The sequence below is a fragment of the Dipteris shenzhenensis genome, chromosome 19, assembly GCF_047967505.1.
Source record: "Dipteris shenzhenensis isolate YYH24624 ecotype China chromosome 19, Dip_SZ_1.0, whole genome shotgun sequence".
Taxonomy (NCBI): domain Eukaryota; kingdom Viridiplantae; phylum Streptophyta; class Polypodiopsida; order Gleicheniales; family Dipteridaceae; genus Dipteris; species Dipteris shenzhenensis.
In genome coordinates, this window is record NC_141614.1 from 30,550,704 (window position 1) to 30,568,066 (window position 17,363).

Genomic DNA, 17,363 nt, shown 5'->3' on the forward strand with positions numbered 1-17,363 from the left:
TGTTAAGGTTACTATTACTGATACTGTCAATACCATGAGGACGAGGGCAAAACTATTACAAGAGAGGTTGGAAGAGGTGTTTGTGAGTTGCGATACTTCAGGTTACACAATGCCACTCACAATTAACGCTTGATTGGATTGCCATCTAATATTGAAGGGGAATGTGCACTTAGTAGAGATGAGGCAAGGGACGGTTAAGTGACTCGTAGTCAGGTTTGACTAGCATGGTGACATGTGGAAGATAGTCAAATTCATGGCCTATAAAGGCGAAAAATAGAAGCATTACCCGTGCAGTGTAGACACATCGATCTTCTAGAGGAAAGCATTTCACCAAGCTGATAGAAAAGGATTGCAATGGGAAAGAGAGGCCAAGAAATTTAAGGGTCATGGGAAATCCAAAAGATCATCCTTATCAGAAGATAATATATGTCTATAGAAGCTCAAAAGATTATCCTTATCAGAAGATAACATATGTAAAATGGTTTATACAAGCTCTGCCTGCATAATAGAGATACCTCCACAATATCAGGATCTTCGAAAGCAAGATGTGTTTGAAGCCTGTATGTGGGTTTTCAAAGGTGTTATACCATTTGGGTGTCACTTTTGATTCAGTTTAGGGAAGTATAGGTGGTGAATAGGGTGAAATGGATGTCACGTTTGGTTATAATAATTCAAGTATAGGTGGTGAATTAGGGTGAAATGGATTTCAACTTCGATCATAATAATTCAAGTAGAGGGAAGTATGATGTGCAACTAGGGTAGCGATGTGACTACTACTGTGAGGACTACAGCTAGAGGATGTGGTTGTTGCTCCAGCTCTCACTCTGACCGTGTCTATGGTGTTGTTCCAACAGGCTGGCCTGTGCCAGCCGGTTCAGCCAACATACAAGATGGGACAGACAGCCTATTGGCCCTGCAGGAGTCGGCAGCCTATTGACTGAGGGTGCCAGGGGCAGGGGCAGGGACTATCCAAGGGGCTCACTCCCATCATAGTTCATCAGCAGCCTCATCAGCAGGAAAAGCAGAAAACATCCCTTCAGCAGCAGCCAGTCATGCAACAAAAAGAGCCCTTATGTTCCCCATAATGGTGGTGAGCAGTCTGCACAATGTGCTCACCCTATCAACTCCAAAGCATCTGACGAACTAAGCAATAAAGATGATACTCTCTATGGGTGGGGGGAAATGAGTGTGCAACCAAGTCATGCATTGCCTCGTTCAAGTTTAATACTATCCCTTTCAATTATGCTAGCATGGATGCAGATCTTCCACTGCCAATAGAAGTATTGAAGACAAATGCATGTCAAAGACCCGCTAGTGTTAGGCCTAATGCATGTTGCATTGATATCATGGCTCTAAACGAGTTTATCTAGGGAAAGTTTTGCTAAAAGTTGGTGGTGGTGGCACTGGACAAGATGCTATATCACCGGCTCTTCAAGCACCAGCTAGGTAGAGATAGCGGTGAGAGAGAGAGTGGACACCACAAGAGGACTAGCTGCACACTACAGGACAAACTATATATATATATATATATATATATATAACATCCCCTAGGGTTAGGAGTAGGGTTATCTAGTAAGAGCAATTTACACTATCCTTAACACCCCCTCTTAAGTTGCATTGGATAAGTAGAGGGCCTTCTACACAATATATTTTTGGATGAAAAGGTTGATATTATGGCAACAAAGGTCATAAAGAAGAAAAATTGGAATAAGTACATAGAGTGCAAAGAGTCAGTGAAAAAGTATGTATAGAGTGCAGAACTCTCCCTCTTAAGTTGTAGCTAGCTCTGGCAAATATCAAGCTGTTGTCATTTGTCAAAAGAGAGAGGTAGTGAAGATATCTGCAACTTACTGTGTCAAAAGACCACTCAGAAGTTCTCTAATGAAGTGATAATGCAATCCAATATGCTTTGTCCTGGCATGGGTTAAATGCTGCTCATATTGTCACGATAAAGTGTGCTAGGATATTCTAAAAGGATTTTAAGTTCTAAGAGTAACCTTCTGACACATATAGCTTCACATGCAACATTGGTAGATCCTTTGTATTCTGCTTTTGTAGACAACACACCCACTATTGGCTGCTTCTTGCTCTACCATGACACAGCTGCTGACCCTTTTGTCATCCACATTACTGATGGGATATCTCAAGGTGTATGCCCCAGGCACACCTTAGGTTCTATGTGTGTGTGCTAGAGGCACAGTTAGGTGCCCATAAGCACTGTTAGGTGGTGGTAGATGCCACATAGGATGATTGAGAGATTCTAGGAGCTGATTGAGGAGATGATTGTGGAGCTTGGTGGCTCATGTAGAGGTGCCTACATATGGACCTCACCTTTCTTCATTCCATAAGCAAGCATTCTCTTGTTTCATGTTCAGCTTCATGCTTTCCTTTCACTTCTTCAACATGGTATCAGAGCACTATGATCCTCCTTAAGCCCATTTATGCCATGTCATCTTCTTCTTCTTCTTCTTCACCTTCCTCTCCATTTTGCCCCTTTCTGCCCAACCACTTGGAGGGCTGAGTTCTCTACCTACAAGCAACCATTCTCAGAGTCCTTCTGGCTGGAGAGACCCTTCGTATGGGCAACCTTCCACGTCAGAGCAATTAGGCAATGGTGCCCACAGACCCGCGCAATAGTCGCCTTCTTCCTGACGCCATTTCGTGCAATACGACTTGCTGGAGCAACCATTTCGAAATTCCTCTAAGCCACGCTTGCACAACATCATGAGCTAGCCCCTGTCCAGATTTGAAGTGAAATGGTCCACCAGGGAGGGAGAAACACACGAAAAACCAGTCGACAATCAAGCTCCTGGCTATGGCGACGTGACGCAGCATTTCGCCTTTCCTCTTCAGTGGCTCTTCTCTGGTATACCAGCTTTATTTCTACCTAGAAAGCCCTCTTTTCTTTGCTTTGAAGAGTGAGATACAAGCCCTCCAAGATTAGGCCTCTGTTTTGGACAGTTTTGACAGTGTTGTGAGTTTGGTGCTACATTAGATGCTACTTTGGCATTTCTGATGTTTTAAAGTGTTGAATAGCATCAGTACAATTGTGGCTACAACTTTCCTTCAGGTTGCTATACCAGGATTTGCTTGGAATACTTTTTTTTAGCCACCTCTATGAAGCATGCAAGTTGAGTATCATTTCCATTATGATTTTTAGTATGGAATTTTGTTACGAGTCTTTGCTACACAAAACGCTTGTACTTTGAAGCTTTTCAGCTCTTTCTAGCCTTGTAAGAGAGTAGACACTGCCCATTTTGGGTTAGACCCTCTCATGGCTACCTTCTTGAATATTGATAAGTTCAATGGTAAAGGCTTTCACACATGGCAGCTGAAAGTTAAGTTTGCATTGATGAGGGAAAACCTCTGGGGGCTTGTCAAACCTGCTTCAACTTCTTCTTCAACAGCCTCTAATGCTAGAGAATCCTCAACTCCTACACGCTCGGCACCAGATCCTGCTAGAGAGGAGAAAGCCTATGGCATTATTGCTCTTGGCTTAGGAGATGACTATATTCATCACATTTCTGATTTGGAGTCTCCTTCTGAAGCTTGGCAGAAGCTTGATATTATTTTTGGTACTAGCTCTCACATCTCAAAATTGTCACTTAAGATTGCTTTCTTTGAATTGAAGATGGCTAGTGGCACTCCCTTGGCTGCTCATGTCAATCACATGCGGAGTCTCATGACTCAACTTGCTTCTATCAACTCTCCAATCACTACAGATGATGCAATGGCAGTATTGCTCAAAAGTATGCCTGAAGATTATGATCATGTTGTTACCACATTGAAAAATCTTCCTAATCCTACTCTTGAAGGTCTTATTACTGCTCTTCAAGAAGAAGAAAGGCACAAGGAACTCCAGAGAGGCAATGGCACAGCCTATGCCATAAAAACTCAAATGGGCAAGCTTCAACCTTGCAAACATTGTGGGAAGACTAATCACCTCTCAAAAGATTGCTTCAAGATCAATCCTTGCAAATATTGTGGCAAAAACAATCACCATGAAAAGTTTTGTAAGGCCAAAAAGGAAGCAACTACAAAACTAGAAACTGCCAATTTACTTTCAGTTGATGTGCCTTCACAAGATGAGGCCTCCTATGAAGATTATGCTTTTTGAACCATCTCCATATATGCTCCAGATCTCTCTTTTATGTTGAGTCAAGGTACTCTGCCTGGATGGTCCTCCAAAAAGAATGGAATAAACTATTGTGTTCTTTGTAAACACCTCTGGTCACCATATGATGTAGGCCATGTGTATGTGTTTTGCTCCATGGTACCTCCTGCAAACATTGTGTGCATGTACATGCATGGGAGATAACCATTGGAAGGTCTTATGTATCCCTTTGTTTACTTCACACCCTTGGGAACCCTTGCTAGCATGAGATCCTAGCCATAGATTTATTCTTGACCACCATGAGATGGCATGAGAAACTATGAGACTAGATGTATCCTTGACATAGCCCGAGGCATTCCCTTGAGGGGGGGTTTGATGGGATATCTCAAGGTGTATGCCCCAGGCATACCTTAGGTTCTATGTGGCTAGAGGCACAGTTAGGTGCCCATAAGCACTGTTAGGTGGTGGTAGATGCCACATAGGATGATTGAGAGATTCTAGGAGCTGATTGAGGAGATGATTGTGGAGCTTGGTGGCTCATGTAGAGGTGCCTACATATGGTCTCACCTTTCTTCATTCCATAAGCAAGCATTCTCTTGTTTCATGTTCAGCTTCATGCTTTCCTTTCACTTCTTCAACAATTACCAGTCCCATCTCCATCTGTAAAGCCCTACAAGTCTACATGTCACGGGGCCGTGATGGTGATGGTGAAGTGTCTAAACTAACTGTCACTGAATTTGGCCTAGGGGTGCCACGCTAGGGGCATTAGTTAATGTCCAAAGGGTACCTATGATTTCATGTGCAACAAGTGCAACTCCTAGTGCTATTAGAGTGGTTCCAGTTTCTAAGGTTCCACACACAGACACATGGCAAATGGGGCATGGGATTTTAATGCCCCTAGGGGAGTCACTTGGCAAACCATGACCCTAATGCAAAATATAAAAAATAGGAAATGCGAAAAGCAGAAAAGAGGGAATGTGGAAAAGAGGGAACAAGGAATGTGGAAAAGAGGGAATGCAAAAAACAAAAAGGAGGAATGGGGCAAGAGTGAATGTGTAATGCAAAATAGGGAATGTGGAATGTTGAAAGAGGGAATGCAGAATGTGGAAAAGAGAAAAAGAGGGAATGCAAAAAAGAAGAAAAGCGAGAGGGAGAGGATAGGGAGGGAGGGAGAAGGGAGGGAGAAGAAAAGAGAAGAAGAAGAAGAAGAAAAGAGAAGGGAGGGAGATGGAAGAGAAGAAAATAAGAGGAGGGGAGATGCAAGAGAAGAAGAAGGAGAATAGAAGAAAGAGAAGAGGAAAGAAAAGAGAAGGAGAAAGAAAAGACACAGAGAAGAAAAGCAAAAAAAGAAGATGGAGATGGACGAGAAGAAAAGAAGAGGGGAAGGGAGGGTGAAGGGAGGGAGAAGAAAAGAGGAGAAGAAGAGGAAAATACAAGAAAAGAGAGGGGAGAGAGATGGAAGAGAAGAAAGAAGAGGAAGGGAGATGGAAGAGGAGGAGAAGGAGAAGAGAAGAAAAGATAAGGAGATGGAAGACAAGGAGAAAGAAAAGAGGAGAAGAGAAGAAAAGAGAGGGAGATGGAAGAGAAGGAGAAGGAGAAGACAAGAAAAAAGAGGGGAGGGAGACGAAAAAGAAGAAGAGGAAGGGAAATGGAAGAGAAGGAGAAAGAAAAGAGAAGATTTTTCCAAAAATGAGGGTTCTATTATGATATCCAAAGATTATATACATTTGTGCTTTCTCAGCAGAAAAACTCTATCTGATAGGCAGCATACACACTATCACAGTAGGGAAATGTGACCGCACATGTAGACATCAGGAAGGTAACAAAACTGATCCAGAGAGGTTTCAGTATAAAATAAACATCTAGGCCAGTTCTTCTTTGATTTCAATGGGATCTAACAGAGAGGCATTAGGAACTGGCGGAGAAGCAATAAGAGTTGGCAGAGAGGCAATGGAATTGCACATTCTTTCCTTGAATTCATTTGCAGTAAGTGCTTCTCGACAAACCTTGTATGAGGCACTGGAAGGATCCACATGTGAAATTGTATGAGGCACTGGAAGGGATGCACAGGAGGAGAAGTGGTCTGAGTAGGATCCCTATTACAACAGAGGTGACTTTTGGGCCCGCAGAAGAAGGAGGTGCTGACGAAGGGGGAGCTAATGAAAGGAGGGGGTAGGAATCGGCAAGACAAAGGGGGCTAGGGCTGGGTCACAACTGTTCCACACAAATTCTTCTTTTTCTACGTCCACCAGTTCTACCAATGCCTTGGCTTGATCTAGTAGTGTGGATTCTTCATTTGCAAGTCTCTGTTCAACATTGAAATAGTCTTGGGCTTGAGTGTGAAGAAGGCCGAGTTTTTTGACATTAGCTCTTCATTCCTATAGTCAAGCATAATGATTCAAAAACACTTTTAGTATCCATTAGAACATTATTAAATAGCTTATTACATCTTTGAAGCCAAATTGACCAAAGAGCTACACCTCTAATGACGTTCCAATTTTTGCGGAGCCCTATTAGGAGAGTCTCCAAGTAGTATGACTAAATAACTAAGAGGGAACTAGAGAGCAATGCGTCTGTGTAGCAGGTCTCATAATTCCCTGGAGAAGGAGCAATTGAGAAACAAGTGTGGAATATCCTCTCGCGCTCTGTTGCAATGTTTACACCATCCATTCCCATGATCGATCTTTTGGCTCATACTACAGTCCAGATTCCCCGGTGTAAGATAAGCCAAAAAAGGCACAAGTGCTTCTCAGGAACACCTCTATCCTAGACTTTGGAGAATCTAAGAGACCACTTATTAGCGTCGTCTCTCCTGTACCAGGTTTTGTTGAGTCTAGCTATCATCTCCTCCTATCCATCATAGAAGTTCGGGACTAGTGAAAGATTCAGTTGACTAGCCCATCTGAATTCTTTCGTAGAAGAAAGAAGTCAACCACCTAGCTAGGGGAGGTTTTCTCTGGTCCAGAGCCTGTCATTCCTTTACAAGGAGAAGATCGAATCTGGTTAGTCTCTATGATACCAGGAGGAAGTTATCGTTGTGCCACTTAGCTTGACCACGTTCCCAGGATCTCCCCAAACTTTGATCCCTCTCTTGCTTAGTCTGAGAGCTAAGCTGGTCCTCTCTTAGAGGTTGAGCATTCAACAAATCGAGAACCAGATTGAGTCTTGACTGCAAAAGGTGCCTGTTTTCCTTGTAAAACCCTTCCATTTTAAAAAAAGGCCGCATGCTTTCCCAAGGTCTCCACATTCCTTTCCATAGCTCTAAACCTTTTGTGACACACCTTTCTTGCCCAAAGAGGAGAGAGCCTAGAGGAATCTCTTTCCAGTGCCTGCATTGGTTAGGTTTCACTTTCCTCACATTTTTTAACATCAGGGTAGTACAAACTGAATCAGGATTTTGATAGGCTTTTAGAATCAACTGAGCCATAAATCTTGCTGATGACTTTTTGACTTCCACCACTCCTAGGCCCCCTTTCGTCTTTGGCAGGGTACAAAAGTTCCATCTAGCCTTGTAACTTCTGTTCTGCTCTAAGGGGCCCCCCCATAAGAAAGTTCGGAAAAATCTATTGAGTTGGTCAAACTATTTTCTTGTTGGGAACCAAGAAGCTATAAAATACAAAATGGACGAGTAAATGTAGTGGTTCAACATAAACTTTCTCCTGGCTAATGACGGTTGCAGACCTTGCCATCTATTGATTTTGCCCCTGATCTTGTCAATTACCCAATCCCATCTATCTTTGTTTGTGCATCTGAAGCCCATTGAATCCCGAGGAGACAAAAGATTACCCTCCTTGAGAATCTTACATCCTTTATCTATGAGGATTTGGAGAGGAGCCGCCTTAGTTCCAAAGACCCCTATTTTCTCGTGATTGATTTTAGAACCTGAAGCTGTGCAAAATGTGTCCAAACACCTAAGAACGCCCTCAACCGATTTGACATCATTGCTTGGTGTAAGGTTCATGTCATCTGCAAACTATTGACAAACTATCTGTACCCCTTTTCCAACCTGTATACCTCTGATGTTTCCAATGTCTTCTTCCTCCTTGATGAGCCAACCAAGAGGATCCATTGCAATGGCAAAGAGGAGTGGCACTAAAGAGCAACCCTATCTAATAGACCTTTTAAGAGAAAATGAGGGGGAGATTGACCCGTTCACTTCCACCTTGGCTCTGGCCCAATTCAGCAGAGTATCAATGAATGAGATAAAACCAGGACTTGCTCCCATGTCTTGAAGGGTGGACAAAACAAATGCCCACTCCATTCTATCGTAGACTTTGTCAAAGTCTATTTTTAGAAAATCAATGTCCTAGTTTGTCTCACCTACATGCTCAAGTCCTTCCCAAAGGGTTAATATGGCCTCTAGGATGTGTCTGCCCCGCAAAACTTTGGCTCCTTTTGCAATGGCTTTGGATTGTGCACCTCCCTTGCAATGCAATCAAACTTTTCCATGTCTCTTTTAGTCATTTGATCTACTGACGAGAATCTGAGCCATGGTTGGAACAAATAATATATCTTCAATGCTAGCTGCAATTCCTTCATTACTATGAAGAGAAATTGTTCCTATGCATTCAATTTTGTAAGGCATATAATCACCCATAATCACATTCTTGGTATTTCTATTTGTATGCATGTTAGAAAACCAATATGGTGTATTGGCTCTAGGGAGTTGGCTCTAGTTTTGATCATGGCATAATGAGTTGATTATCTTTATTGACCATTTGCTATGTCTCTTTGCTTTTTCCTACATTCTATTTCCATACCGTGGTAATTACAATTGCTAGTTCTTTTAGCAGCATTCTGCTGGTAACCTCCTCTGCCAGAGTTGCCTCTTCCTCTTTGATTCCATGCCCCCTTTTGATTGATGCGACCTTGATGTCAGTCGGTGCTGTTGACACGATGACTAGAAGAATGCCCACCAAGGCTATGAGAGAAATTGTCTCTAGAGTTAAATGCTACGTCTGTCAGCATTGTGTTGATTTCTACCTCTTCCTCTTTGAAGCTTTTGCCTCTTGCTAAAAATGCCTTTTCATAACTGTATGCATCAGTGTTTGTAGTCCTTCTCGTTTGTCAACATATCTAACATGATCTAAAAGAAGATGGGGCATCTCTAGTCACCATAGCTCATCACAAATTGCTCACAGCCTTTTCCTAGACCATTCAATGTAATTTAAACTAGTCTTTCTGGCTTTATCTCTTGACTAATGGAAGCTCGTTGATTTTTAATAACTTTAAACCTAACCATGTAATCTGGTCTTGTTTGTATTTGATGCTTCTTTACCATGTTCACCTAATTTTAATTCCGGTCATTGAATCTATTCTCTAATCTCTTCCATGCATCAACTTTTTTCAGCTAATCCTTTATGATAGGAATCGTGACATCCATCACATTAAAATTGATCAAGTTCTAGACAAGTCCTGCTTTTTCATCCCATTCACTTTGCTTTTGCATAACCTCATTAATTTGATCCTGTGTCAGTGAAATTGTGCCGGAAGATGATTGTGCAGAATTTCAGCCAAAAATAGTTACTGGGACTAAAGACTGAAATAAGCCTGTATAATGATGCGCCAAAATGGCTGAAATGCGCTCAAAATGATTGTGCTTTCAATACTTAAAACCTGGGTTCAAACTAGATCTACTTTGAATGTAAAATAAGTAAAATATGACTGCCCAAAGTTGGGGCAAGCCACAACTTCAGTAAGTAACTGGACCAATTACAGCAGGTACAGGCAAGATGACCATGTGGTAGCAGTGACCAAGTGTGCTAACCATCAGTCCGCGTTCAGTCTAGCGACGGATAATCAAAGTGACCATAATAGGTTACAGTGACGAAGCGTGAAGACTGAACTAGATTGAGCTTGAACTAGCCTAATGAACTCTAGAGGTCTACTTCAGAAATTACCCGAAGAAAAAATAATAAAGCACATGTCAAAATAATGATGGGCATATGTAGTGAAATAACATGCTGGCCAGGTCGTAGGGTACCACACATACTATAATGACGTTGCAGTGCCATGTGGTAGTGATGATGTGGCAAATAGGTTGCCATGTGTCAGTGTGTTGTGGCTAGCTTGATCTACCACATGGTAAAGTTTTGTGGTCCTTGATGTGTTTCCACATGTCTCTTGATAACCACCTTTGTTTGCTTTGTAGGTGATAGGATGTCGATGAATAATGAGGTAAGGTGTGTAGGAAGTGAGATGGCAGAATGATGATGATAAGGCAGAATAAGGCCACATTAGGGAGCACAGCAAGAGTTTGCAACAGAACTGTGCAAGAGGAAAAATTGGGACAAACACTGCAACCAAAGTGGCAATGATGGAAGACTGTCTCAAATGTAAGATTTATGCCTAATAGAAACTCGATTTATACCTTTTTTTCAGAAACTTGAAATCAAGACCGTCTCATAAAGAAAACAAGACGAACAAAGTAAATCACTGAAAGGGTAACTTCCTAATCCTGCTGATGGCTATAATGAATAACAAAGCTTGAATTCCTTTCATAAACCCACAATCAGGGCTCCCACAAGGTTTATTCGTGCAACTTCCAAGGCAAGTATGTATATATTTTTCTCTAGAATGCCTCCAAAATACTCCTAGCAGGAACAAGGGCTCCAAAACCAACTTCAACATCTGGTTTCTATCTGTCTTTCAACAGGAAATTAGGACCATCAAAGGAACGCACCACTATCCAAAAACAAGGTTGTAAGAGGCTGATAACTTGTGTGAGCCATCTGTCTCCACATATACGACCACCAAATGAGTACTCATCCCATATTTGAATCCCCATAACCATTGACACTGACAGGACAGGCATGAGTGTGCCAAAACATCTACCATTCTCATTTGATCTCCAGAAGTTATCTAAGTAGCACCTAATGGGGCTCTTATGAAACCACAATCACTACATTGAGATTCTTTCTACATCAAGCTTCACCGACTACAAGTGGCATCTGCATCAACAGCTGCCCCAATTTTGTTCATTCTCATTAAAACTGTCCACACCATCATTGGTGTATTAGATATCGTTCACATACTCGTGATTACAGAGTCAGAAAAGTATCGGAGAAGCTGTTCCATATGGACATGGCAGGATTTGTCGGCTGTTTAACAAGCGTTTGTCCAACCCCTGTTCTTCCTTGCAAACAACGATACCTGTCCAAGTATCTCACACCTTCTCCCGCACAGAGGAACGCTCTGAAGAGACAAGCGGGCTACCAACTCACACTCCCATGCCCAATGGGCTTAGCTCAGATCGACGAATGCATAGCATGCCACCATATCCCCTAGGGCTTGCAATAGCATCACCTTGCATCCTTAAAGTAGGCATTCTATAGCTGACATGGCCTTGGGTGGAACTTGCCTCTCACATATCCACTCACACAACAAACTGTATATATCTTTCAAGCGATATGAGCTCTATCCAATGAGTCCAATACACTCTCAACCTCACTGTAAATAAATTTTACAGGAAACAAGACAGTTTTAAAAGTATATATACCTAGATGAACTATGAACGTGTCCAAACTCATCCTCAAAAAACACGACAAAAATTGCAGTTTCAATCTCATGACAGCCACCAGGTTGAAAACCATAAGCTCCATCACGCATACTAGGGACTAGTTATTATGACATCCCCACGCCCAATGATGGGTGTAGACCATACTATAAACATATGCTCTCACGCATACGTATCCACATGCCCATTCAGACTTGAGCATCCATTATAATTTATACAAAGTTTTCGTCCTGCGTTCCTGTCAGCACTCCGGCCCGTGAAGGGCACACTCAGCTGTGACAAAGGCTAGCACTAGAGGAGACGGCTAATCAAAAAGTAGTCCATGTTCTCTTCATTCAAGCTACAACTGCTTGTGAATCCACAAGCATGCCCTAACTCATCCTAAAACGACAAAATGAACAGTGCAGTTGTGTCATGATGGTCACCTGCAAAGTAAAAAGTTGAAACCATGAACTCCCTTGTGCATTCCATTGCATAATTCTTTCTTCTGTGATTTACTTTCCTGCCCTGTCACCCTTTCATGGCAGACAAAGTAATGAATTATAAAGTAGTCTCTCTCTATATACAATAATGTTGGTCTGTGGATGACAGGAATATCACTGCACCAGAGAAACTAAGAATTCACTTTTGATGGGTTTATGTTGAAGTTTTTTGGGAGTAAAGTTTAGAATCTCAATTCCTGATCTTTAGATCAAATTGTCTTGCTTAGCCGTGTTTGCACTTCTAAATGAAAACCTGGCATTCTGATTATGAAAGAAAGCAGTTACCACTAGTAGCATACTGCATCTTTTAGTTAAAAAATGCAAATCCTTAACAGCAGCTGTAGAGACATCTTCTAACGTTGCACAGAGAGCACGGATCTTACCAATGTCTCGCTTCAGGTACTCTTTCCACCGAGCATAGTGTTCTGTCTTTGCTAGGCGCACACTTAAGTGTTGCAAAGTCTCTGGCACTTTCCCAAAGTAAAAATTCAAATCCTGAAAACAAACCACAGCCTTCTGCCGTGCACCGAGTAGTACATGGTCTTTTGTTGAAGGTATCAAACCCACCTGCACAGAATCTGACCAAAAGCTTGATTTAAATCCACAAATTCCTTGTGTCACATCTGGCAGAGGCTGTAACGCTGATCTCATGCTTGGTCACTGGATTAAATATCCAAAGAGTGCAGTACTTCTCCTCTTTATCCAAATTTGGAGTACAACTCTCATGCTCATCGTGTGAGGTTTTTTTGTCATTACAGCTTTTGCCCGGTTGCACAATACCTACGTACTGCCACAGTGGCACCCATAAAGAAATCCAATACTTTCTATCTGAATTTGAAAATACTACAGCTTTTGCCTTTCTGCAGAGGATTTACGTCGTACGCACTGCCACAACCGCTAAAAGTGAAAAAGACCGACTACTATGAAACTTGAGATCTTTCTGGTAAATTCAATAAGCTCAACGATGGGATTCTTTGAAGATGTTTTACATCTATCCTCCAGTACAACAGTATACCTTGCATGAGAACCTGATCCCAACAATTTACCGTGACAACAAAACAGACTTTTATCTCCAATGTAGATAAGCACCCGCACTGGAGACCTCGTTCACATTGCTATAGCCTGCACATTAAGGTTAGAGAGTCAGCATAATTTCAAATTTGCAACCACCAAAAACATAAGATATAGGAAAAATACGTTCAACGTGGCAAGATCTACGTTGTTCATTTTTGGAAGACAAGATCCATCCATCACACGAGTCCAAAATCGCTGGCAATCCTATCCTTTCTATCAGCCATTTGCTCATGTCATGTCACTCGGAGCCTACAAAACATTTTTCTTGACAAGAACATAGTATTTTCAGCTAAGACTTTTAAGTGTACAGCAAATTTCAAGTTGTCTGGAAGATACCAAGATGAAGCAGGTTCATCGGGCTACGGCATCTGTCCAAGTTTATGCAGTCGGGTTTTGGGCGGCCGAATGGAATGCTAATATGGCTAGAGAGCTTCCAAGAGGCCGATCAGCTACTTTAATAAGGTTGGTATGGGGGAATGAAATGATGATGATACTAAGCCATGGCTGCAGGATGATGCTGGTCTATAGCTTCATTTTAGCTTCAATCTATCAATGGGTACAGTGTATGTGCCGGCTCTAGCACAGCTGCTGCTCACTCTCCACGAACGCGTTTCAGGTGTGCGAACTTGCTGCAACTGTCTTTTTCATTCAGTTAAATCAGAACGTTTCAACAAAACAAAGACAATTCTCATGACGGTACTGTTTGTACAATTATTGCTCATGTGCGCTTTTGGACACGTGTATGAACGCTTCTCCATTCCAGATGGCATTTACTCCAAAGGCCTTTTCGAGAACTTTCCTTGGTATGCCACGTGGCATGTGCCCATAGCTTGCCTTTGGCATCACACCTTCAAAATGTAAAATTAATTGGTTTTTCAATTTTTGGAGATGGCATTTCATGATTAGCCCTTTAGAAAGGATTGCATTCTTGTTTGAGGGGGGTTTTATTAAAACCTTGACTTGTGCTCTGCTCTCCATTGCGTCGTCTTGCCTCTGTGCCGTTTTGTGTTCTGGCGATTGTTCTTCAATTGATGGGGCACTATTTTGAGTCTAAGAGATTACTCTTCGATTGATGGGTGGTTGTTCTCTTCTGGCATATAGGAGATTTCCTCTTTATGGAGCAGATATTCTATACGTCAAGCGTGAGCTGTATCACACGTCAAGGTGCCTATAAGCGCATGCAACGAGTCTTCTTGCTCAATCTGCTTGTCTTTCGCTTTTCCCTAACTATGGCTGAGAAGAAGTGTTATCCCGAAGCTATGGAGACTGAGAATAATACCTTTGGTAAAGGTTTGTTCCAACTTTTCTCTTCATCCTATGCTTGCGAAACACTATAGTGTGAATAGCAAATCATGTTGTTATTTTTGCAGAACTTGTCAAGCGCTATGGGAAATAGATTTAGGACAAAGGGTAAGATGAAAACGACACCTGCATGTACAAAGTGCCTTCGTTTGTGCTAAACGTATCGCATGCACAGAAGCATTTCCGCTAGCCACTCGTTGTATGCAAAGCTGTCTCAGATTTTCTATGAGAACATCCTCCCCACCATATCCCTAGTTGAAATCTTGTTGTGGATTTGTGGCACAATACCTGCCCTTTCTTATTCACTGATATTTGCACTGTTTATTCAAAATGTTTACTAGGTGATGTGGTGTGAATAAAACCAAGTATAATTGCGATCGAATTTTTGGTGGATTGCATGCATGTAGATTCGACTACCTCAGGCCAAACAATCCGTGAATGCGTGTGTTGCTTCTCCTTGCACTCCTGTTTTGGCTACTACGATTGGAAAACCCCCAAATGATGGGCTCTTCATGAGGCAACCTTCAATCGACAAATCTGCAAAACAGTCCTTGCGGAAAGCATTCCAAGCAACAGCAAAGGCAGCATACGCTAAAGGTCACGGTTCTTCTAGAAAATTCCATCGAATGGAACTGCTTTGTCTGGGATTGCTATATTGATAGCATGTTCATTTTTTTTGTTTTATGTAAGTTTTTCCATACCGATTGCATGTTTGTTTCTCTGTTTCGTACAAGTATTTTCTACACATTCTGCAACTATATAGTGTATGTGATAGGACGATTTCTTTAAGTGTGGACGATCCTTATTCATGAAGGCGTTCTAGATAAATTTCTCTGTTTCGTACAAGTATTTTCTACACATTCTGCAACTATATAGTGTATGTGATAGGACGATTTCTTTAAGTGTGGACGATCCTTATTCATGAAGGCGTTCTAGATAAATTTTGGTTTAGTTTGACCTCTATTGCGTTGAAACTTATATCGCCAACGCTAAGTGGAGCTGGACTATCTGAGCGTATTCTGTTTGTTCTTCTATTTTGTCTAATGTTTAGTGCTTCTTAGTTTTGTGTCACTGTTGTCAGATACCATTATCCGTGTGTTTGGCCCTCATATTAAACATTAGCTTGGCCCTGTCATTCCAAACTTTTATTCGTGAACGTTGAAAAAAACTTTTACGTAGAGTGAGGATGTGGGGGGGTTGACCAGCAAGAGCAGAGCAGGAACAGAGAGAAGTGCCGACGAGGCAGAGCATGGAGAGGTAGAGGGCGATGAGGTGGAGGCAGAGGTGGAGGGAGCATTAATTAAATTAAATAGATTAGGTTAGGGGGTTGATCAAATTAATTTAGGCTAATGAATGAACTATCACCAATTAAAATTTTCCAAAATCTTGCAAATTCTTGGAGTTTTGCAAATCAAATGCAATTGTTGAGTGTAGCAGCAATTGAAACACAAAATTACACACCTAGTGGAACAAATCCCATAAATCCAATGCTAGAATGTATAGATAATGAATTTTTGAATTTAGTAGACCCATTAGGTTAGGTGGCCCATTTAATAAAGCTACATGCATCAAAATAAGCATTTTATGAAGTTATGGCTAATTTTCTCAACAAAATTTAGAGCACAAAATGCCCATATCAACCAAACATTTGATAATGTCCATATTTTGAGGGTATTTTTGAAGGAATTTCATGTTAGCTTGAAGATCAAATGCATCGAGACTTTCTAGAAGTTGTTTTTCATAAGATATGTCCATTTTTTTGTTTGCGATAAGAAGTAAAGCAAATGTGAACTTGGCAAATTGAGGCAAAAATGGTTCAAAGAGCTTTTGTGGATATTTTTACGAAGGCATTACAAATATTTTTTGAGTCAGCAAACATTTGCCTCAAATCCTATGACATGGTGAATACTTCATAGTGAAAGTGCCGCTATGCTTGATGCAATGGAGCATTGAGCGGACACAAAGGACGCTCTCACTATGAAGGTCCAAGAAAGGTGCCTCCAATGAAAGAATGGTATCTACATGGGAGCTGTGCAACTGGATAGTAACCTTGTCACCTCCATGAGACACTATCTTCCCTGTCAAGCTTGGAGTTTGGGTAATGGGCTGCATACAATCAGAAGTATAGCAATAAGGTCGAAAATGATATTGGCTCACACGAGTGCCCGTGCAAAATTTGCAAGAGTACTCCACAAGTTGCAAGTTGAGGTTTGTGAACTGAAGCAATCCGGTCATCTGCAAAGGAAAATGAATAAGAACATTGTCAAAGGCTTCTTAAAGTGCATTTTTTATGAGGAGGCATAAGTTTAGAAGTTACCATATGACCGTATCCAAGGTTCCCGACTTGAGTGACAAACACTTGTGCGAGCTCTTCTTTCCTTGGTCCGTCAGGAATGTTTGCCAAATTTGTGAAGTCAAGCACACACAAGGTGTTTCTTACAGACATGTAAGAAACATTTTTCAAATTGTACATGACGATGCCTTTCATTGTATTCTTGGACAAGGTGCGCGAAGAGCCCCTTGCGCTCATTCATGAATGTGAGCTGCAAAGTTGAATATGTTAACATGCATATTTAACAAAGGAGAAAATGTGTTTAAAAAAGTTTTCAAGAGAAGTTGCTTACTGCCGCACGATCTTCGTTCCTTGGGCCATCTACAATGATGAGTTGATCTGCCACTCCTCCATCTAGATCAACTTTGATTACAACAAAGGATATAGTGCCCATTGCCATATTAATGTGCTTTAGGGATTTGTAAATTTTGGTCACATAAGGCACGTACTTTGAAAGCTTGTGGTCGTTCAATAGCGTGATAGTATCCTCGAATGGTTCACCTTTGAGCAAACTTGTTGTGGCATCAAGGTGTGTGTGTTTAT

At 41.5% G+C, this 17,363-nt stretch overlaps 1 protein-coding gene across 6 annotated transcripts in view; it reads right to left on the bottom strand.

The window, feature by feature from the left end:
- Positions 1-13,833, bottom strand: part of LOC147890334 (chromosome-partitioning protein, putative (DUF639)) — a 109,919-nt gene extending 96,086 nt beyond the window's left edge. The window contains exons 1-3 of one of the 6 annotated variants that reach the window (XM_087390610.1): positions 13,523-13,833; positions 13,128-13,234; positions 12,496-12,690 (exon numbers count right to left, since the gene is read on the bottom strand). In XM_087390610.1, coding sequence (XP_087246736.1) covers positions 12,496-12,690; positions 13,128-13,134 — 202 coding nt within the window. In that variant the 5' untranslated portion in view covers positions 13,135-13,234; positions 13,523-13,833. Of the gene's footprint in view, positions 1-12,495; positions 13,235-13,309; positions 13,451-13,522 lie in introns of all 6 variants that reach the window. The other 5 variants (XM_087390609.1, XM_087390607.1, XM_087390606.1 and 2 more) reach the window with 5 other exon arrangements.
- Positions 13,834-17,363: the final 3,530 nt, after the last annotated feature.